The sequence below is a fragment of the Zalophus californianus genome, chromosome 9 (genome assembly GCF_009762305.2).
Source record: "Zalophus californianus isolate mZalCal1 chromosome 9, mZalCal1.pri.v2, whole genome shotgun sequence".
NCBI classification, from domain to species: Eukaryota; Metazoa; Chordata; class Mammalia; order Carnivora; family Otariidae; genus Zalophus; species Zalophus californianus.
The window spans coordinates 62291555-62315354 of record NC_045603.1 but is presented as its reverse complement, the minus strand read 5'-3'; the positions used below and the strand labels follow the sequence as shown (position 1 = coordinate 62315354).

Genomic DNA, 23800 nt, shown 5'->3' with positions numbered 1-23800 from the left:
CCCTGAGATGATTGATTATGTAATTAGTTTTAAAAGTTATCAGTTCTGTAAAAGAGGGAAGTGTGTGTGTGTGTGTGTGTGTGTGTGTGTGTGTGTGTGTGTGTGTGTGTGTCTGCCCATCCCCACGGAGGTGGAAGAGCCAGGTAGGGGTAAAATGTGAGGCCTATGATTTAACCAGGACTGGATTACTCTTATGTGTAATCATTTCATCTCAGAACAAAATGATTTTTTTTTTTTATCATTGTCAGCTTCTGATTTTGCTTCTCCTTCTAAATCATGCAAAGGTAGCAGAAACTAATGCAATGTTTATGCAGTGGTTTGGGAACTTTGTTTCCTTCTTGGAGATTTAAAAGTTTATGATACCTAGTTTAATTTCTGGTCTTTTTGCCCTTTTGTCTTCAGTTTATCCCAATGCCAGTACTCTATGGAGTTTTCCTCTACATGGGAGTTTCCTCACTACAAGGAATTCAGGTATTGCGTGGTTCAGCTAGGGCAACGGCTTCGCACTGCGAGCTCATCCATCCTGACTGGGGAGGGAGGGCTCTCCCAGGGACACACAAACCCGTTCCTGAGAACCCCTTTCCTAGGCTTGCCAGTTAAAGCTGTTTTAGACGTTTCTTTGGGCATTGGGCAAGTCATTTGGACAGTCAAGCTGGCATAAGGGTACAGAGACTTTCAGGATGGCCTGGCTTGATGTCATTCATGGTGCCAGTCATTCGTTAGCTATTTAACAGACAGATATTAGGCTTCCACGCATGGATGGCGCTAGTTGTCGGGCCAGGGCTGCAGTGTGAGCGAGGGAGACGGGACTGGTAGCAGTGGGGGCTGCTCCAGGTAAGCGGGTACCACATCCTGTCATGCTCTGTCTTTGCCCATCTGTCAGCTCATTCCTCTGAGTCATTTGAACGTAGAAAGTCAGGAGCTGGTCACAGATAACGTGGGCACCCCAGAAGATTCGATAACTTAGTTTCTTCTATTGGTGGCTGGTTCCTCTTTGTTTTTATGGAATGTCCAACGGTAATTCTTACCCACTGAGTTTTAATGTGACCTTGGGCAGGTTATTGAATCCCTCTGGGTCTCTGTTTTCCTTTTTATTCATTTTTAATTTAATTAATTTATTTATTTATAGAGGTTTTTATTTCTTTATCTGAGAGAGAGAGGGAGTGAAAGAGAGAGAGAGCACAAATGTAGAGGAGAGGCAGAGGGAGAGGGAGAAGCAGACTTCTTGCTGAGCAGGAATCCTGACATGGGGCTCCATTCTAGGACCCGGGGATCATGACCTGAGCGGAAGGCAGACGCTTCACTGGCTGAGCCATGCAGGTGCCCCTGTTTTCCTTTTTATAATATAAGGATGGTCATATGTTCTATATCCAGAATGTTACGAAGGTTTTTTTATCTTTTTATTATAAATAATCAATGAAAACCTTCAAACTCCTCAAAGAACAAGTAAGACATTTGGTTTTGATAATAAGCAGAAAGATGGAACTGGCTTATTTTATTTTCAACACTCCCTGAGAAAGATCTGTCAGGATCCAGTGTGGGATAGAAGAAAGAAATTTTAACCTAGAATTAGAAAAGATGGATTTAGGGACACCTGGCTTGCTCAGTATTATAGAGCATGTGACTCTTGGTCTCAGAGTTGTGAATTCAACCCCCGTGCTAGGTATAGAGATTACTTAAAAAAAAAAAAAAAGAAAAGAAAAGAGGAGCACCTCGGTGGCTCAGTTGGTTAAGTGTCTGCCTTCGGCTCAGGTCGTGATCCCAGAGCCCTGGGATTGAGCCCCGCATCGGGCTCCCTGCTCCGCGGGAAGCCTGCTTCTCCCTCTCCCTCTGCCTGTCACTTCCCTCTGCTTGTGCTCGCTCTCTCTGTCTCTGTTTTTCTCTCTCTCAAATAAATAAAATCTTTAAAAAAGAGATGGATTTAAATTTTGACTCTGTCACATCCCACCCTCAGCCAAATTACCTATACTCTCTGAGACTCAGTTTCCATTTTTGTCCGGTGGTAGGTAACCTTTCAAAGCAGGTGATATAAGAGACATGAATGGGCCTCACAAGGCTTCTGACTCAAAGAAACCTCCTGAAAATAAATGCCAGTTCCCTCCTTTCAGTTCTTTGACCGTCTGAAGCTCTTTGGGATGCCTGCAAAGCACCAGCCAGATTTTATCTACCTTCGACACGTGCCCCTGCGCAAAGTGCACCTCTTCACCCTCATCCAGCTCACCTGCCTGGTCCTGCTCTGGGTCATTAAGGCATCTCCAGCTGCCATTGTCTTTCCAATGATGGTGAGTTTAACAACGTTATTATTTATTTTAAAAAATCGTGATGAAATATACACAACAGGAAACATATCATCTTAACCATTTGTAAGGGTACAGTTCAGTGGCATTAAGTACATTTACGTTGTGGTACAACTATTGCCACCATACATTTCCAGAACTATTTTATCTTGCAAAACTGAAACTCTGTACCCATTAAACAATGACTCCCCATTCCCCCTCCCCCCCCACCCCTAGCAACCACTATTCTACTTTCGGTCTCCATGAACTTGACTACTTTAGGTACCTCATGTGACTGGAATCATAAAGTATTTGTGTTTTTATATCTGGCTTATTTTACTTATTAGCATAATGTCTTCAAGGGGTTCTTCCATGTTGTAACATGTGTCAGAATTTCCTTGTGAAAGGCTGAATAATATTCCTCTGTGTGTGTGTGTGTATATGTGTGTATATTTGTGTGTGTGTATATATATATATATATACCACCTTTTGGTTATCTGTACATTCATTGATAGACACTTGGATTGCTCCCACTTTTTCGCTATTGTGAATAATGCTGCTATAAATGTGAATTGTACAAATATCTGTTTGTGTTCCCACTTTCAGTTCTTTGTGGTATATACCTAAAAGTGGATTCCTGGATCATATGGTGATTCCATTTTTAATTTTTTGAGGAACGGCTGCACGATTTTATAAGTACATGGGGTTCCAGTTGGTCCACATCTTTGCCAACACTTACTTTCTGCTTTGGGGGTTTTAGTTTTGTTTTTTGGATATCAGCCATCCTAATGTGTGTGAAGTGCTATCTCATTGTGGTTTCGATTTGCATTTCCCTAATGACTAGTGAGGTTGAGCCCCTTTTCATGTGCTTTTTTTTTTTAAGATTTTATTTATTTATTTGACAGAAACACAGCGAGAGAGGGAACACAAGCAGGGGGAGTGGGAGAGGGAGAAGCAGGCTTCCCGCGGAGCAGGGAGCCCGATGCGGGGCTTGATTCCAGGACTCCAGGATCATGACCTGAGCTGAAGGCAGCTTAACGACTGAGCCACCCAGGCACCGTTTCATGTCACCCTTTCATGTGCTTATTGACTACTTGTATATCTTCTTTGGAGACAAGTCTATTCAAGTCCTTTGCCCATTTTTTAATCAGATTGTTTTTTTGTTGTTGTTCTAGGAGTTCTCTATCTATTCTGGATATTAATCCCTTATTGGTGGCGAGTTTTCTGGTTGGCTTTTGCAGGAGCAGCATTATTTTGGGACCTTGAGGTGTGGATGCACGTGTGAGGCAGCTTGCCATCTTTACTTTCAGGTCCATCAGTCTGTCTTCCTCCGTTCCTCCCTTTCTCTTCTCTTCTCTGTCTCTCATCACTCTCACATGGAGAGGGTTCTTCATGTTTGCAATAATTCGATAATTTGCCTGTTACTTCAGAGCAACATAGTTCCAGTTTAGAATTCATTGCAATCAGAAGTGCCTGAAGTGGTGGAAATGCACTGTTTTAAGCCACTGGAATTTAGGAAGAAGTTGGCCCAGCACTGAGAAGTGATTGGGACAGCCTTACCTCCTCTCGAACTGAAGCAGAGGCTTTGGAAAAGGGACTAGGGAAGCTGAACTGTGTGTGGTACCACAGACGGCAAGCCGTTTCCTGCCACTAGGGTGAGGATGAAATCCTTGCCACCTGACGTCCTCACGGTCTCATTTCCTCTTGTTACCTTCCCCTCTCTGGCTTACCCTGGGCCATGAGGCTGCGGAGCATTCTGTGGGCTGTTTGAAAATGACCCAAAGGGTGGGCCTCTAGAGAGAAAAGGCAATAGGGGTAATGTTTGGTGCTTGTTTGGGGACTTCTGAACTCTTACTGGGAGAATATTCAAGGGTGAGGAAAACGGGGGTTGGGGGGGTTCTTCTCCCCTTGTCTCCTACATATGTACCTCCTGATGGGTCTCTCAATTTTGTCAGAGTTCATGTAGGTTTCTGCATTGGGATGTTATATTCGGGGGTTGACTGTTTGGTTAAAGAAACAGCAAATGCCTGACAACCCCTTGGAAGGGATACTATTGATGTTGGCTTCATTGAGAGAGTAGTTGTGGACACAAGGGAGAAACGTGGTTGAACGTAAGAAGCCTGATTTGCCTCATTCCTGTCCAGCCACCTGATGTAGCTGGTGAACACCAGTCACTCCAGGCCGGTCATTCTGGGTTATTATTAATTCCCCTTTGGCAAAAATGGCCTTTTATGGGAAAAAGGTGGAGGAGCAGTTGAGGCACCCTGTCCTATGGACAGTTGAGGAAATTAGCTGTCGGATTTTAGGCAAGTTACTTTCTCTCCCTGGGCCTCGGTTTCCTCATTTGCAAAAGGAATGTCAGGCCAGTCCTGAGGGCAGAGACACAAAACACTAGCGATTCATGATGCAGGCATGAAGCAAGGATTTTGTGGGGAAATGTCAAGGCAAAGGATCAGAGGGAATTGTGACGGTCCTTCAGAGTCCCTTCCTGCCATGGTGAGGCATGCGTGGGCTGGGCGTGGCTGGCGTCAGCCATAGCTGTGTTCTGGCAAATGCTCTCTCCCCCAGGACTGCCCTGCAGCCCTTCCTGCAGGTCCCACCACAGGAAAAGGCAACTCTTCAGGCCCTCTGAGGATGAGGGGTGTCTCTTTTCAATGAGGACATTAAATTGGGTGCTCTCTAAGTTGTAGGGTTGTTATGATGATAGTTAAATAAAATACTACATAGAAAACACTCGCCTTAGTATCTGGTACAAAGAGGGCACTCCATAATAGGCAACTATTATGATTACTATGAGTTTGCTTTTCCTTGAAATGCCGTAGTGTTTAACTCCAGGAAGGAAATGAACTCCTTTAATTCCCTTTCTTTATTTTTCTTCAGGTTTTGGCATTGGTCTTCGTCAGGAAAGTCATGGATCTCTGTTTCTCTAAACGAGAGCTGAGCTGGTTAGATGATCTCATGCCTGAAAGTAAAAAGAAGAAGTTGGATGATGCCAAAAAGAAGGCCAAGGAGGAAGAGGTCATGGCTCTTGCACCAACTGTACACTTCGGGGCAGCCTCAAATTACAGAACAAAGGAAGGGCCACATGAGAAGGCAGCATGTCTGGAATCCCAAGGGTTTATTTAGGAGCTGGGAAGATTACGCCAAAGATGTTCTTGCCGAGAATGGATGAAGGATTCTTGTCCTTATCTGTCCTTTATTTTTGGTCCCAATAATCAGTTTTCTTCCCCTTCGTTTGTCTCCAGTCTCCTCACCAGGTTCATACTTAGAATATGAACATAGATTCTGCTCTTATTATCAGATCTCATGGTTCGTGTTCTCCCAAAAGTCCTAATTTGACAACTATACAAAACCTATTATTTGTTATGTACCTAATTGCAGATGGTGTCGTGGTTGGCACCGTGCACAGATAACTTGCATAGGACTTTCTGTCTTTCCTCATTTCCCTCAGCACTTGGCATCTGCTGTCCACACAATGGATCCTCAATCAATGGTCTATACATGCCAAGAATGGATGTGTAACAGATGAAAATATCAGACCAAGAAATGAATGAGCCAGAAAGTGTTTCCAAATACAGTTAGTGCCTGAAATAGTGTCCTTTGAAATGCATTTTAAATGACATTTTCCTCTAATATCTTGAATTTTTAAAATCTTGTATTATTTCTTTCCCAGCTCTACTGAGATATAATTGACATATAACACTGTGTACAACATGATGATTCACTGTATGTATCTATTGTGAAATGATCACCACAATAGGGTTTGTTAACACATTCATCACCTCACATAGTCCCTTTTTTTTGTGGTGAGAACTTTTAAAATTACTCCCTCAGCAACTTTCAAATATACAGTACAGCATTGTTACCTCTGGTCACCATGCTGTGCATTCCATCCCCAGGACTTATGCATCTTATAACTGGAAGCTTGTACCCTTTGACCACCTTCACCCATTTCCCCCACCCCCAGCAACCGCATCTGTTCTCTGTTTCTGTGACTTCAGTTTTTTTTTCAGGTTCCACAAATAAGTGAGATCATATAGTATTTGTCTTTCTCTGTCTGACTTATTTCACTTAGCATAATGCCCTCAAGTTTCATTCATGTTGCTGCAAATGGCAGGATTTCCTTCTTTTTTTTTTTTTTTTGAGATTTTATTTATTTATCTGACAGAGAGACACAGCGAGAGAGGGAACACAAGCAGGGGGAGTGGGAGAGGGAGAAGCAGGCTTCCCCACAGAGCAGGGAGCCCGATGTGGGGCTCGATCCCCGGACCCTGGGATCATGACCTGAGCCGAAGGCAGACGCTTAATGACTGAGCCACCCAGGCGCCTTGGATTTCTTTCTTTTTTATGGCCGAATGATATTCAATTGTGTATATATATATACACAATATATATTACCTTTTCTTTGTCCATCCATCCACTAATGGATCCAACCTAAACAACTTAGGTTGTTTCCATGTCTTGGCTGTTGTAATTAATGCTGCAATGAGCATGGGGATATAGAGATCTCTTTGAGGTAGTAATTTCATTTCCGTTAGATATATACCCAGTAGTGCAAATGCTGGATCTTACAGTAGTTCTATTTTTAACTTTTTGAGGAGCCTCCATGCTGTTTTCCAGGGTGGCTGCACCAGCTTGCATTCCTACCAACAGTACAAGAGGGTTCCCCTTTCTCCACATCCTCGCCAGTACTTACCTCTTCTCTTTTTGGTAATAGCCACTCTGACAGGTGTGGGGTGTTATATCATTGTGGGTTTTTTTTTAATTTCACTTATTATTAGTGATGTGGAACACCTTTTCATGTACTTTCCGGCCTTTTGTATATCTTCTTTGGAAAAATGGCTATTTTTAAATTGGATTATTATTATTATTATTATTATTATTATTACTATTATTATTATTGCCATTGAGTTCTATGGATCCCTTGTATATTTTGGATATTAACTCCTTACCAGAAACGTGGTTTGCAGATGTTTCCTCCCATTCCATGGTTTCCCTTTTCATTTTGTTGCTCATTTCTTTTGCTGCACAGAAGCTTTTTAGTTTGATATTGGTCCACTTGTTTATTTTTGCTTTTGTTGCCTGTGCTTTTGGTGTCATATCCACAAAATCATTGCCAAGAACAATGTCAAAGGACTTTTTCCCTCTATTTTCTTCTAGGAGTTTTAGTGTTTCAGGTTTTACATTTAAATCTTTAATAACGTTTTGGGGTGATTTTTGTGAATGGTGTAAGATGGAGATCCACTTTCATTCTTTTGCTCATGAATACCCAGTTTCCCCAGCGACATTTATTGAAGAGACTATCCTTTCTCCACTGAATATTCTTGGCTCCCTTGTCAAATATCAGTTGACCATATATGCTTGGGCATATTTTTGGGCTCCCAAGTCTATTACATGTGTCTGTTTTCTATTATTAAATGAATTTTAACAATTATAAGCACAGAAGCAATGGAGGAAAACTTTAAATAGAAGATTGGTAGAGGGGCGCCTGGGTGGCTCAGCTGGTTAGACAACCGCCTTCGGCTCGGGTCATGATCCTGGAGTCTCGGGATCAAGTCCCACATCGGGCTCCATGCTCGGCGGGGAGTCTGCTTCTCCCTCTGACCCTCCCCACTCTCATGCCCTCTCTCTCTCTAATAAATAAAATCTTAAAAAAAAAGATTGATAGAAATCACTACATAAGATGTGAAGCTTTCAAGTGTCCCAAAACTCTATAAACAAAATTTAAAAATTATATATACACGTGCGTGTACACGCGTGGACACACAGAGGCATACCTCATTTTATTGTGCTTCACTTTATTGCACCTCATAAATATTATGTTCTTTACAAAGTGAAGATTTGTGGCACCCTTGTGTCAAGTGAATCTGTCAGCACCCTTTTCCCAGCAGCAACTGCTTGCTTTGTGTCTCTGTGTCATCCTTTGGCAATTCTTGCAATATTTCGAGCTTTTTCATTATTATTATATTTGTTATGCTGATTTGTGATTAGAGTTTATGATTCATTGAAGGCTCAGGTGATGATTAGCATTTTCTAGCAATAAAGTATGTTTTAATTAAGGCATGTACGTTGTTTTTAGACACCAAATAGACTACAGTATAGTATAAACATAACTTTTATATGCACTGGGAAGCCAAAAAATTCATTTGACTTGCTTTATTGTAGTAGTCTGGAACCAAACCCATAATATCTCTGAGGTATGCCTTTACGTACATACATACATACATAGATACATACATACATACGTTTATTTACTGATTTATATAAAATTTTAGGTAGTGATATGTTTGAAGAAGAACATGAGTGAGGGAGTTACTTTATTTAGGGTGATCAGGGATGACTGTAAGGAGACATCTCATCTGAAATCTGAATAAAGTGAGGGCAAGTTGTGAGAATATCTGGGAGTAGGAACATTCCAGGCCAGGGGGACAGCAAATGCAAAGGTTCTGAAGCAGGAATGAGCTTGGTGTGGTTAAAGAACATGAGAAAACCAAAGAGCCTGGAGGGAAGAGAGGTAGCGGGAGACTAGCTAGAAGTCTGTGGCAATGGCTCAGGCAAGAGGTGAAGGTGGTGAGGCTAAGGGAGAGGTGCTGAAGCAGCTGGGTTGGGGACTGCCTTTGAAGAGAGAGCTGACAGGTTTTGCTAACGTGTAGTGAGCATGGGTGAAAGAGAAGAATCAAGGACAAGTCTTAGATTTTTGGAGTGAACAGTTGGATGAGTGGTTGTGCTGTTTATTAAGCAGTTTTGGGAGGAGAATCAAAGCATCTCTTTTGGATGTTAATTTTGGGGTGGGCAGTAAACATTATACTCCTTATTTTCCAAAATGTCTAAAGTAAACACGTATTTGTTAATACATGTTTTACTTCATAAAGTCATTTTGAAAACTAAATGAAAGAAAAATGATGAAGACTTCACCCCAAAATTTCATATCAGCATCCAATATTTATGTTCATTACTTTATGTTCTCTGTAAGTTCTTAACATAGTTTTCTTTTCTTTTCTTTTTATTATTTTTCTTTTTTCTTTTTTTAAAGATTTTATTTATTTGACAGAGAGAGACACAGCGAGAGAGGGAACACAGCTCCCCCCCACAAGAGGGGGAGTGGGAGAGGGAGAAGCAGGCTTCCCGCTGAGCAGGGAGCCCGATGCGGGGCTTGATCCCAGGACCCTGGGACCATGATCTGAGCCGAAGGCAGATGCTTAACCACTGAGCCACCCAGGCGCCCCTAAGTCCTTAACATAGTTTTCATGTAACTGTAATAATTGTTTATTTGGGGGGAAGGTAATTTTTTTTTATTTTCCCCCTCAACTTGATTTCATAAGACACTTTCATGTTTCTATATGTCTATATAAACAACAATCATATTTATTATTTTAATGACTGCATAATATTCTATAATTTTTTCTCATAATTATTTTAAACTTTCTTCCTTTGTTAAAATTTATAGTTGTTTTAGGACTTACTACTAATCATACTACTTTAAACATCTTTGTACATATTTTTTCCTCTGTAATGGTTTTCTTTAAATTGATGGGATTATTTTTTTAAAAAAACATTTTGTTATGGAATATTCAAACATACCCAAAGGTAGAAAGAACAGTCAGTATTCATATTTCCCCAATTGCCGTATTGTTTTTTTAACAATCTATTTGAATCAGGATCCAGATAAGACCTATATATTACAATGGTTGATATGTTTCCTCAATCTCTTTAGGGGGCCCTTTGTATCTTTTTTTTTCTTTTTGTTGAAGAAACTAGGTTTGTGACCTGTAGGATTTTCCACCATTTAGATTTTACTGTGTCCCTTGGTGTCATTTAACAGCATGTTCTTCTGTCCCCTATATTTCTAATAACTTGGTAGCTGGCTCTAGAGGCTTATTCAGATTCATTTTCTTTCTTCTTTTAAAAAAATACTATTCCATAGGTACAAAGATCTGGTTGTGTCTTTTTTGGTGATGAGCCAAATCTATGAAAGAACATAAGTATACTCTTTCAAAATAAATGTGAGAGAAATTAGGTAGAAATTGTGGTGAGAGAAATATGGGTGGTGTAGACTCATGGTCTTACTTGGTCTAAGATAGAATAATGTCTTCTTCTCTTGCAGGAGGCTGAGAAAATGTTAGAAATGGGGGGAGACAAATTCCCCTTAGAGAGCAGGAAGTTACTAAGTAGTCCTGGAAAGAACAGCAGTTTCAGGTAAAAAAAACTCCCCAAACACCAGGGAGATCACTGTTTTGGTTATTCTGTAAACACGTGGCGTTGTGATGGGGGTGGTCACACATGCAGTTGCTGGTATAAAGAGCTAAAGTTCAGCCTCCCAGCGCCAACCTGGGAAAGTAGCTGTTCCTTTCATGGTTTCCTGAGCACCTGCTATGTGCCAGGCATCACACCAGGTGCTGGGAGTCACCAGAACAGAGGTAAGGGAGCCCATGTACTGAGCACCTTCTCCGTGTTAGGAATGTGCTAGAAGCTTGACTTACGTATTCTCCTTTAATCTTTACAACAATTCTCTGATGTAAGCCTCGTTATCCATGTTTGTACAATGAGGAAACTGAGGCTTGGAGGGTTTGGGGTAATTTGCCCAAGGTCACAACACTGCTAAGCAGCAAGTTTAAGAGTCAAACCCTAGTCTTTGTATTCTTCAGGTCACTGCTCCCTCTCCTTTCTCTTGCCATTTTCCAGAGATGAATAGGATATGGCTTTTGTTTCCAGAGAGTTCTCAGCTTGCGGGGGGGGGGGGGGGCGGGGCGTGAAATTCACATGTTTGGCCAGCCTTCGGTGAGGGGCAAAGGCAGCCCCTCCGGTGTGACTCATGGCATCTGGGGTCCTAGGAGCCAAGGGAGAACTAACCTGGGGTCTCCCAAATTCCTTATTTCTGTCAGTGATCATCTTATAACTACAAGTTTGTACCCTTTGATCCACATCTTCCCTTTTCCTCCACTCCCCAGCCTCTGGTAACCACCATTCTACTGTCTGTTCCTATGAGTTTGACTTTTTGTGTGTGACTGACCCCAAAGAAACGGAATCTTTGGACCTTAATAAGCTTTCTACAAGTTGTGAAGGAAGTCGCCATAGACTTTGAATTCTCTGGCAGCAAAGTAGGAGCAATGTTCCCTCTCTACTGGGATGCTGCCTCCTCTTCTGGCCTTTTAAAATGAGACTGCTGTCCAGTCTGTAGAAAATTTCCCAGTCCTCCAGGGTGCTGGGAGACCAAGGGCTGGATTCAAGGCCTTGACTCTCCACTTACTGACGTTTGACCTTGGATGATCACTTAGCTCCGGGAGCTTTGGTTCCTGTGCTTTCAAAATGAGGATGTGAATAATTTCTGATCGGATAGTTAAGATCATAGATTGTAAGAATCCTTTGTAAACTACAAATGGAAAACTTTAGGCCACGTAAGAGAGAAAGCGTATGAGGAATGCTTATTAGGACCATGCCGGGCACCTGGCGAGCCTGGCACCAGCGAACATTCAGTAGGTGGTAGCTACTGAAGTTGTCCTCAGCACCCCCAGAGGGGCCCTTTGAAGGAGGGCATGATTGTGGGGGCAGAGCTGCCCTCCACTTGGCACCCTAGCCCAGTCCTCAGCGGCACCGAGTGGGCCACCTTGCCCCTCTACATTCCAACCACCTGGCTCCTGGTGCTGCTGAGAGCTGTCAGCTGAGCTCCGTCAGATCTACTCTCTCCCATCCGGTGGCGTGGTAATCGTGACAGACTGAGATATGTCTTATATTTGTATGTCCTACATTTACTGTCCCAAACATTGATTTCAGATGTGACCCCTCTGAGATTAATATATCTGACGAAATGCCTAAAACTACAGTCTGGAAAGCTCTCAGTATGAACTCTGGAAATACAAAGGAAAAGAGGTAAAGAGAACTATAATTGTTGGTTTTTATTTATTTCTGGCTTTTAAAAATAACAATTATGTTGAAAGTGAAATATATCTTAGTTGCAAAATTGAATTGTCTAAAAAATATCACTTCTGGGACTGCTGCTAACCCCACAGGACTTGCTAGAAGCCTAAGAAAAGGAAACATGTTTTCTCACTATTTGAACAGATGTGCTCTTTGGAGCTGCCCATTTACACAGCCCCGAAGTGAGGAGGGGATTATTTGGGGATGTAAATTTACTTTATTTATTTAGTCACCTTAATCCTCTTTCTAAAAGTTCCCATTTCAGGGGCGCCTGGGTGGCTCAGTCGGTTAAAGTGTCCGACTCTCGGTTTCAGCTCAGGTCATGATCTCAGGGTCATGAGGTCGGGCTCTGCACTGGGCGGAGAGCCTGTTTAAGATTCTCTCTCTCCCTCTCCCTTTGCCCCTCTCCCAACTCGTGCATGTGCTCTCTCTCACTCAAAAAAAAGAAAAAGAAAAGAAAGAAAAAAATAACCATTCAAAGTTCTCATTTCAAAATCTCCCTGGTTACTGTAACTGCACAAACTGGAAAGTGGCTAAAATGTGCAGAGAGTGTCGATAGTATTGATACAGACATTTAACTCATTCCATAATGAGAATTATTGCCAAGAAAAGATTTTGAAATATTATCACAGTTTTCTTATTTGGGAAACGAAATTCTGTATATCATTTGCCAGTAGACAGATCAATTTTCATCAGCTTACTGAAGAAAATGGAAGGACTTGAGGCATCTTTGCCTTCACTGAGGGAGGCTATGTCCCAAATCACTTGAATAATTTAGTCCAAACACCATTTTAATTTAAGAAGTCAGTTAACTAAAGGCAAAATCTTAGGTCTGTATGAAAGGCAACTTTTCTAGTTAAGGAAAAAATAAAAGCAGTAGGCCAGGATTTAGGGGTTTAGGGGACCTGGTCTAGGCATCACTCCGTGTATAACCTGGCAGGCTGTTGTTTCTGGGACTCAGTTTATTCAGCAGTAAAATGGGGATGACAATGACTATCTGCCTCACTTACAAGAATGTTCTGAGGAGAAGCTGAAGTACTAAGTTCTTTGAAAAGTCGCAGCCACCGGTGGGTGGTATTGGTAGGCTCTTTCTTCATCGAATGGGTTAAAATAAGTCTGTGCTGAATGTGAGTGAAATAAAGAATCTTGTTTCCTTCAGAGGAAAATCCAGGCAGCTGTCGAAATGTATAACGCACATGGTTATTTTTAGTCGAGAACTAGTCTACTTGTAAATGAACTTAAAATATAGCCAGATCCAAATTGTGGTGACATCTTCAAAGTATTGTGTTAAAAGCAGGAATGAATCATGTGTTCCCTTTTTGTCTAATTGTAACACTTTTATTCAGTCTCTTCAACTAAAAGTCTTTGCTGGGAAGGAAGATTTGGGCCGTGAGGTGCCTCAGGGAAGTTCTGGTTACAGAGAGGATGTTGAGTCTCTCAGAGAAAAAGCAAGACCAAGTCTGGCCCTGTCCACGGTCATGTCAAAGCCATGCCGAAGCATTCAGTTATCCGTGCTGTGCATTGGAGGGCAGCCAGCCATCCCCATACCAGCAGCCAGTCACCAGATGTGCACGTGGAAGCAGAAGACCACCTCGTGTTGGTACTTCTCTTCTTCTTTTCTCTCTCTCTTCAGAACTGCCACCCGTGAAGACCCAGCTTCCCATCTTCCAGACATTTTCTCTGAAACTCTCTGCTGGCGTACAGAGCCATATGGATCCATTCTGCCACCGACGATTCCTTCAGTGAGCTCCCTCTTCCTAAAGGATGGGGCGGGGGAGTAGGAGGAGAGCAGAGAGAAAAGGGAAGACTCTCCAGTCCCGGAGAACCTGCAGGCGCCGAGGCAGGCCTTGGTTTGATGCCTCCTCTGGGGGAGGCTGATCAGACCCAGAGGCTGTCAGGAGGGTCTGCCACTAGGAGGTCAGGGACCTGGGCATTGGCAGGGCCCACCACCGCGGCCAGAAGATGCCTCTGCCCCAGGCGCGTCTGTATCGCTCGCTAGCATAGCAGCCTGCATAACTTGGCAAGAACCTTGGATGATGACAGGGCCACGAGGGACCCTGGAGTTGTGTAGCTCAGACAGGAAAAAGCTCGGGGGAAAATCAGTAATGATAAGTGAGGATGAGCAGCTTCTCTTGGTTTCACTGAGGATGGGCTAAGAGAATGAACTTCAGTTGCTACAGAAGGAGTTGGTTTAGACACCAGGAAGGGCTTCCTGGCCCGAAGATTTGTCATAGTATCTGCTTTCTAGACATCTGGGAAAGGTTTGATAATAGTTGTTTGTGAGTAGAAAGGGAGATAAGGTGTTTTTATCGGCCATGTTGTGGAAACATCCATGTTTTGCTGCTGTCTCTTGAGGATACATTCTGATTCCACTCCAGGAGAGATCCAAGTGCTTACGTAATGTCTCCTTAGCTGCCTTAGTAGCGAACCATCATCAACTCAATGGACCAAAACCACCTTCAGCCATGTGGTTTCTCCATCATCATGAGTTTCTTTTGGTTGACAAATGTTTTGGCTCTCAGATGTAAAAAGCCACACTGGGAAATGAACTGTAAGTGGTGAAATCAATTTTGGTATTTGGTTGAAAACTGTATTTATAGTTTTTCTCTTCTCTTCTCCGTTGTGATGAGTATCAAGGATTTGGGCTCCAGTGTGTCTAGGTCTTCCCTTCTTTTGTGAACAGAACGTGACAAGTGTGTCAGTACCCAGGGAATTGGATCACATCCGTTTTCCGTCCCGGAAAACCTTTGTACAGTGGGATGTTCCCACGGGTTGCTCTCCTTTTATAGGTGAAGAGTTGGTGACAAAACTTTATTGAATTTCGCATTCCTTGGACTCTTAAAATATATCCGTGTAGTCTAGTCTTACTCTGAGGACCTTTGAAATTGAAAGAACCCTGCATTTCTTGAACATTTCCCCATCCCCAGAACCACACCTATTTTAATACACAGATGATTTTCAGACTATTGAACAACTGGTACAGGATGGACGCCAACCACTCAGAACGGATGCCGGCTATAAACAGGCAGCTATGCGTGGCCATACCACTGCCTGTGGGCTGGGCGCCACGCTGCTTTCAAACGTCAAAACCATATCCCTTTGAATTGTGGGTATTGTTCCTGGTTTGTCGGATTTCTGCTCCCAAGGCCGTTTTAGGGACAGCCTTGGCTTCCCATTATATGCATCCAGGCATACATCTTTGAACCATATGGGCATTAAAATCTCTGCGAGCCAAAGCTTCACCTTTTATCACTTTGGGAGAAATATAATGATTGTACCCATTTACCTACCTAATGGAGAAAAATCAAAAGGCAACCTGTCAATAGGAAGAGCTCTCCTGCTGACTTGCCCCTTTCTCTCTCTGGCTGCTTCCTTGGGCTTGCCTCTTTCTTCCTCTTCCTTGTTCCCTGAGAGCACTCCCACTTTCCCCCTCCCTCCTGCCCCTCCTGTCTTTTCCTGCCACCCCTGTGGGGGCAGGTTGGTGACTGCTTCTCCTGTTCCCTGAGCCTCAGCACAGCTGTAAGGAATGTGGTGGGGGAAAGCCTTTCATACAACAAGTTAGGTGACACTACCACTCAGAAAAACCTCTCTCCTAATGGTCGATGTCTCACGATGCCTTGTATACGCTAGGCCTCTCGAGAGCAGAAAACCTGTCTTCGTTAACTGTGTGCAGGGCAGTCACAGGACCATGTGTGTATCTCCAGTCCTTCCGGAGCCAGACCCTCCCAGGTTCCTGTGCCTTAGGAACATTAGTTACTTTGGAAGCCTGTGCCTATCCTTTTAGGCCATTACATCTTTCTCAAGCAATAGCCAGCCTCATTTCTGCTGCATCTCAGTGGTAGAAACCATTCCCTACTCTTATTGTCTCTCTTTTCCCAACTCCCACCAAACGCCCAGCCCCAGTCCTACCCGAATGCTTCCTCACTTATGTCTGTGGCTGGTGGCCATGGTGGCAGAGGCAAGCTGGGCAGTGTTTGGGGTAGGGAAATGGGAGTGGAGGTGAGTATGTGTGTGTGTTCATGTATGTTCATCGGCAAATGCAAGTGGTGTGCCCATAAGATGTCCTTGCTGCTATTAAATAGCTCTATGTACCTAAGCTGGGGGGGGGCACATAAAAAAATATGATCATTCTCCTATCTAGGGTTCCTCAGAGTTCTCTGATAGAATAGCTTGACGACAAACACAGGCAGATTAGTCTATAGGAAAGGTGTTTAAACTCAACGTTAAGGAGAAACTGACTTAGGGGTAGAAAGCAAGGCAGGTAGTTTGCTTGGGCCAGAGAGGCAGTCCACCTCTTTTATGACAAGGGAGATTTCAGGAATGGTTTGAGTATTGGCAGGCCAGTGCCCTGATGGGCTGGTCGTGTTGAGGTAGGAAGGGAGGGAGGCCAGGGGGTTAAGAAAGTGATGGTAGGTGAAATCTTGGTTCTAGTGGTAAGAACGGGTGTTGAGGAGTGGTCCTAGCTTATGACTTTGAGGGGAAGGGTTGGTCTAGAGAGAAGGGGAAGACCAGCAATATGCCGTGAACTTGCCAAATCTGTTCGGTTGCATAGAACACAGGCTAGCTCTTTGTGACTATTTATGATTTCCAACTTCTGATGATGGGGTCATCAGGAGATCCGGTCTTTACACATACAGCTCCTGTCCTCACCTCCTTAGTCATATAAATTTGCCTTTGGGATAGAGAGGTAGTGAACCGTTTATTCCAAAAGGTGGCATGAATAGCTGCTCTTTCTCTTTGTCTGGGATGTAACTGGCTTTTAAACTAGTCATAAATGTTTGATAAAAGTCTGGTAAATGCTAAGTCTCAGGCGGGGTTGACATCTCAGGCTATGACAATGGTGACCTTCAAGAAGTCTCTGATTTTAGGAATCTGTGCTTTCTGGTCATCCAGAAAAGACAATTCCCAGTTTTACTTAATTTTCTACTTACTCAGCTCTCTGGACTTCCGTCTCAGTGGAGAAATCAGCTGTTCTCCCTGCATCTTCTCTATCAACTTCACTGTCTATGTTCTGAGTCTCTATGTTTTCCTGAAGCATAGGAGAAGGTGTGACCCCAGGGCCCTTGGCTTTCCTTTTAACTAGCATCAGAAGTCCCATCCACTCTGTTCTCTCTGCTACTATATCAGCCTCTCTAAATTTCTTCTTCTGCAAGAGTGTTAGCACCTCCTCCTAGGACTTCTAAGCAGTCTTTCTAGTTTGTCACTGCATTTTCCTCGGACTTCTCAGGTTCCCGAGCCACATCCTGGCAGGACATTCAGGAGCCCTGCACTGCATGTTCTCAGCCTTCCTGACTTTCTTTTGGTTGCAGCTGTCAGGCCTCCATGACGTATAAATCCTTCCTGCGGGCCCTGACCAGCCAAATGAGGCATCCTCCAAGTTCCGCCCCTTTTACTGACTCAACTTTCTCTGGCAGCCTTTCTTCTCCTTTCTGCCTGGTCTTTCAAGTTCTCCTCGGAGGGCTGACATTCTCGGTCAGGGGTCCTCAAGGCCACCACCAGTCGGGGGTGGTGACAGAGGTCAGGAGGTTGGATGGTTCTGGGGCTCCTCGGAAAGGGGATTTTATGATTATTTTCCTTACCTGGTGTGAGGGACTAAGGATTCTCAAACCCTCAAGCTCAGCCATATTTCAGGGTAAACAAGAAAAGACACCCCAAAAGCAAACCAGAGTGGTTTTTCTACCAAACCTATTCTTTTTGATTCTTGGTGCCCTTGTTCTCGTACCTTAATTGTAGAGAATGGGCATTTGACTCAGTTAACACTTCTTTACTGGAAAGGAGGCTAATTTTCATAACCAAAAGAGGTGTGAAGGAACCATATCACTGCTTGAAGCATGAGAAGAGGAAAGGAGCGTTATGTGGATCTCTTCAACAGGAAAAGTCAGAAAGTAGAATGATTCATCCATAGGCATAATTCCTTTAGGAGGTTCTGTGCTCAAAAGGGAATGGAATGGTTTCTGATCCTTCTGAAAAGAAAAGGAATAGCCTTTGTATTAAACCTAACCTACTTTCAGCATTGGAGAACACAGAACTTCTTCTTCTAGCTGATGGCATTAATATTTCCTGAGAGAGAGAGACACCCCCCCCCCCCCGCCCCGCCAGCACTCTTCCAAGCCCCTCAGACATCAGCAGAGCTTAGGCTTCTCTTAGCGGGTTCGTGAATGACTCCAGCAGGCAGGTTCTCACACAGGCAACAATGTTGGAAACTGAAGTACCAAACTGAATGTGCGATTACTCCTTTTGCAAAAGAGGCCAAAATCTTCCCCACTCCTGTCTCCCATATTCACTCCTCCAAGATGATAAGCCTCCCTCATGTGTATCCGTGTCTGTCTGTGTGATTGGTTAGATATGGCTGCCCGGAGCTAATGGCGTCAGGTGGAGAGCAGAACACCCTTCCCACAGAAGGGGACAGCTTGAGGTGCTGGTATATTTCCCCTGGTTTTCTATGTTCTTCTTTCTAGTAGGTCTCATGTAGAGATAGAGATATTTTTGTTTTAGAGATTCCAGAATCTATATTTTTAGTGTAAGAAATGTACCCTCTCCACACTCCACGGTGTAAATAGAGCCGAGAACAAACGTGTTGTGATAATCCCGTAGCAATCTGTGGTAGGAACGGGACCCTGTCCCTTGCCCCCGAGTCCCGCCCACGGTCTGCGTCTGTGAACCAGGGCAGGCGACCGCGGCACCTCTGCCCAGGCCTTCCTGTGCTCAATGGGGGGAAAATAAAGTCTGTGTAAACTCTTCACACCTGTGGTATTTTTTTGAGCCTGAACCGAGGGGCCGGGCCGATGCGGACCGGTGTCGGAGCGTGAAAGAAGAGAGTCCTGAAGACAGTTGGGAGAAAGGACGGGCTGCCTGCTGGGCGTGCCTTGACAGGGGCCTGTGTACCCTCCTGGTGCAGACTCTGCACAGTCCTTGGCGAAGAAAGGGACTGCCTAGACGTCTGTTTGGGTGGGCGGACAAGTCAGCAGGAAAAGACAGCCCATTTTGGAGATAACAACCAGACTGTTGAGAGCAACTGCTAATATTGAAGGACTCTCTGCTGCCTAGAAATCCAGATTTCAGGGGCACCTGGCTGGCTTGGTTGGGAGAGCGTGTGACTCTTAATCTCGGGGTCATGAGTTCAAGCCCCACGCTGGATGTAGAGATTACTTAAAGATAAATAAAATTTGTTTAAAAGTTATTCCTCCCTTTAAAAAAAAAATCCAGATTTTAAAAATTGCTGTCACTCAGGAGTGTTTTGGGTTTTGGGGAGAGAGAGAGGTGCCCTATTTATCTTCTTCCTAAATCCATCTGTTGGAAGCTTGGAGAAAAGGGGAAGAGGGAGGCAATGGGGTAAGAGTGGGGAGGCCGGTGAGGGGGGAGAGGCAGGGGCACGGAGAGGCAGCAGCAAGCCTCACGGAGTTCCTAGAAAGGCATCACCCGAAAGCACCCCGAACATGGAGCGCAGTGTGGATATTTTATCAAGGGAACCAAGCCGAGTTGGGCTGTAGACCTAGAACTCACTAGCTCTGAGGCCTTTTGCTATCTTTGGGCTATTTTTTAAATATCCTGACAGTATACACGATATTCCACTTTGTCTCAGAAAAACATGCTTAAGTGGCATTGAGTTGGGGTAGTGGATGGGAAGGCCGCTGGTGCAGGGCACGGGCCGGTTCTCATGTCGGGGAGCACGGAGCACTCTCACGTCCAGAGGACTGGCCTCGGGGCTTTGAAGGATCCCATTAAGTAGTACATGGAAAGTACTTAGAATGGCACCTGGCGTGCAGTGAGCACACAGGTAAGGAATGAGAAATCTGGAGGGAGGTGGTTCCTGGGGGTGGGGTGGTAAATTCAGCAGCCATCACATCAGGACTCTGGTCACAGTCTCTGCTGCTCCCTGGGTTTTCCCCTCCTAGTCGTCACAAGATGGCTCCGGAAGCTCCAGGCATCACATCAGCCAAATGCAGGAAGAGAGAAAGGCATTTCTCCAGCTTCTCTCTTTTAAAGGGGAAGATTATTCCCAGAGGACCCCCTCCCCCCGGCCCTGGCTGCCGCCATGTCAGTGGTCAGAACTGAGCCACCTCCCTGACTCTAGGACTGGAAAACAGGGCTGGGGTGACCTCGTTCAGCTCGGGCCAATGAGGCTTTATTCTCGGGGGTGGGGCCCAGCTCCAATACTTGCACAGAATTAGGATTCTGCTCGCAGCGGGAACCTTGCCAAAGGTCACTGGTTCTCCACCCACCTTGTCCGGAGACTCATCGGAGATTTTGAACCTACTGGTGCCTGGTCCCTACTCTACACCAATTAAACCGAGGCTCTGGCGACAAGTGTGGGCACTAATATTTGTTAATTTCTCTCTGGACCATCCTCACACACAGGCAGGGTTCAGCCTCCCCTGCTACGGTGCGTCCCCGTGGTCTGACACTGCTCTTCGGCGTCTCATTCGCTCCCGGCCAGCTCCTCCTCAGCCTTGACCGTGTAAATGTCCTTCCACACAGTAGCCCTTCTGCAGCGTTAAAGCCTGACCTGTCACAGCCTTAGCCACCTCCACATTCGTTCACCCTCACTGCCTCGCCATTTCCAAAACCAGGGTCCCAAGATCGAGAACGTGATTGGTGTCTTGGCGGGCCACACTGTAGGTCCCTGACCGGCCTATGGTTCAGGGGCCTCTCGGTCTGGAGCCGCGTCTGGGCCAACGAGGAGAGCGTGAAATGCAAGCAGTTAAAAAGTATGGCAGTCAAGGGGTGCTCCTTCAGCAGAGGCTGTGACTTGTCAGTCCCTCTGAGAAGGAGACAAGGGCCCCAGAGACACAGTAATTGACATGTCTGGACATCTTAGTGATGTCCAAAGGTTGATCCCCAGGTTACAGACCTGGCCACAAATTCACCCCTTTTACCTCGTGGTTGTGTTTCATTACAGGGACACACAGGCACACACTTGCGAGAAAAAAGTGCAAGCTAGTGCACTGCTCCCTTCTTCAGCCACTGCCCCAAATGTCCCTAGCCAAGCACACTCCCCAGTGTCACTGGCCCGGGGCTCACTGACAGAGGGAGGCGCAGAGCTGCTGACAGGAGGCTAAGGGGGTGCGACCAAGGCTCTTCGCAAGCAGCCATGTTCATAACAGCTAAACCAGGAACGAGCCTGTCTGGGTTCAAGTCCCAGCTCTGCCTCGACAGCTGTGTGACCTTGGGCAACCTGCCTCGTCTGTGCCTCAGTTTCTTCACTGCAGAATGGCAGCGATAGCGCCACCCACCTTATAGGGCCAGTGGGGAGGGCTAAATGAATTCCCAAGCATGGGGAGGCGGGTCCTGTGTGCCCTCCGTGCCCCCTCTCGCAGCAGCTGCCCTCGCTTTGCTTGCTCCTCCAACCCTTGGCTCTGCACTAGGTGGTAGAATGGGGCCCTGGAGCCAAGCATAAAGGAGTCCCAGCACTGTAACCTTTGTCTGGGGTCTTTATAGGTATTAACTTCTAGGAAGAACGAGGCTTCCCTTGGGCTTCCTGGCCTAAGCCATGTTCTCCAACCCAGCTTCCACCTGAGCCTTTCATTTGGGGTTTTGGAGTGCTTGCCCAGTGTAAGATATTTATCAGTCCTTGTTCGGGTGTATACTCCCTAGGTCCAGAGAGGAGAGGCAGAGTGACCAGTGTGTTCCTAAGCCCGTAAGGGTAATGACCATGTCTTTTATTATTACCATAGTCCCCAATGCCTCTCCCCACTCTCAGAAATTACAGAATGAGTTATAATCACCTGATTTCCTTAATAGACACAGTGGATAAAGAGAAAATGCCCAGGCCTCGACTCTCCAGGCAAAATCGTAAGCTTTCTAGTAACTTCGGGCTATATGAGTCTAGCACTGATTTTGAGCCCTGTGCCCTCAGTTTGCACTCTGCCAGATGCATAAGGCTCCTGTCCATGGGCTCTGCATCTAAAACACACACGTCCACGAGTAAAGAAAAGTAAGAAGGCTTACCGAAAAACAAAAGCATTCGAGAAATAGGAAATTAGAGGACATAACAGTTACATTGCTTGTAAATGGCAGAAGTTGAGAAAATGAAATTAGTGTTCCGGCAAGAGTGCCTAAATTGTGGCCAGGGACACAAGGTTTTTTTTTAAATGGATGACCAAGGGCAGTTGCAACCACTCCGGGGCAATCCTGGGAGAGTTTCCCCACAAGAAGCGCTTCAGGGTGCATTGTGAAGATGCGAAGAACCTAAACTGATCTCTCTGCTGGGAACCAGGGTAAATAACTGTTGGCCATCAAATTGTTTCGTTGGAATTCACTGCCTCTCCCCACGTGTGGCACAGGGGGGCTGTGGTTCCCGTGTACCCGGTCCCAAGGAGAGGACTGTGCCCTTTTCAGACGCTGCTGGAAAACAGAGATGCCAAAGGCGTGCCCTTAAGAGGGGCATTCGAAGAAAACGGGGAAGAGGCTCGGGGAGCCCTGGCAGCTGGGTTTATCTCGTCATTGTCCTAGGAAGGCTGTGTGGGAATGAGAGTCCTCAGAGAACCTAGGATTGGACTCGTCTAGAAAATCAGACAGCATATGTAAAGCACAGTGGTGAGGACCGTGGATTCTGTGGGACGTAGGAGGGCCCTTGCAGAGCCTCAGAAGTCAGGGAGGCCTCCAAAGACAAGACGGTGTTGGAGTGGGGGAAAGAGGCGGGTGCAGACCGGGTCCCAGAGGCAGGGGTACCGATGGCATGTGCTGCGGACGGTGAATCTGGCTGGTTTGCTTGCAGTTAAGGGTTTTGTGTAAGGAAGCAATTGTACATAAAATTGGACACACAGGAAAGAAGACCTTAAATGCCCGGGATAAGGAGCGAGGAGTTCCTATAGGCTCCGAGCCACTACCAGGAGGGAGCTGTATGTTTGCTGTGGTGTGGAGAGCTTCGTCCTGTGCCAGCGAGGAGGGGCTCTGGGCCCGAGGCGGGGAGGCTCCGGACCAGGGCCAGGGCAGTGCTGACAGACGAAGGGCAGACCAGGGAGATGACCTGAAGGAACAAAAGTCACTGACTCGGGGGCGGGGGGTGCTCAGGTCGAGGGAACATCTCTCTAATGTCACATGTCTGAGAGAAAAGCTGTCATCAGAGACTTGTCTGACCGAGCTTCAGAGGACACAAGCAGGACAACCTCTCTTCCAAGGAGGCCGATTTGGGCTCAGTGATAGGACTTAGAGCGAAAGGTGTCCCAGACTGGAACTCGCTGCCCCAGGAGCCGGGGGAGGGGGTACCCAGCGCGGGAGCCGCCCCCTGGGTGCAGGGGGGCCATGTGTCGGGAGAGCTGCAGGTGTGGGAGGGTGGACACCAGGGCCCACGACTCTGCCGCAGGGACAGGGCGCGGGCTGCAGACAGACGACGTTACCTGGGAGGGGGATGAGAGAAGGGAGGGTGGTGATGAAGGAGTGGGTGGAGAACAGATGTCTGAGTCAAGGAGACGGAGCACACGGTGCGGGGAAGAGAATGAGTGGGCTGCGGTTGTCTGCTCCTGAGGCCGAGCATGAGGATGGGGCCTCAGCCCTGGGAGTCCCCGCTGCTCGGGGCTGCGTCTCTGGGTTACGTGGGTCCCGGGTTACGTGGGTCTGGGTTAAAAAAATAGGGTTCCAGAATGACATAAGAGGGTACCTTCCTGACA

The 23800-nt window shown here is 45.7% G+C and overlaps 1 protein-coding gene across 6 annotated transcripts in view; it reads left to right on the top strand.

Moving 5' to 3' along the window:
* The window catches only part of SLC4A8 (solute carrier family 4 member 8), a 73251-nt gene extending 53987 nt beyond the window's left edge, over positions 1-19264 (top strand). For 4 of the 6 annotated variants that reach the window (XM_027593336.2, XM_027593338.2, XM_027593337.2 and 1 more), the window contains 6 exons: positions 403-471; positions 2109-2282; positions 5157-5294; positions 10381-10472; positions 12048-12143; positions 13825-19264. In XM_027593336.2, the coding sequence (XP_027449137.1) occupies positions 403-471; positions 2109-2282; positions 5157-5294; positions 10381-10472; positions 12048-12143; positions 13825-13972 (717 nt within the window). In that variant the 3' untranslated portion in view covers positions 13973-19264. Of the gene's footprint in view, positions 1-402; positions 472-2108; positions 2283-5156; positions 5295-10380; positions 10473-12047; positions 12144-13537 lie in introns of all 6 variants that reach the window. The other 2 variants (XM_027593334.2, XM_027593335.2) reach the window with 2 other exon arrangements.
* The last annotated feature ends 4536 nt before the right edge of the window (positions 19265-23800 follow it).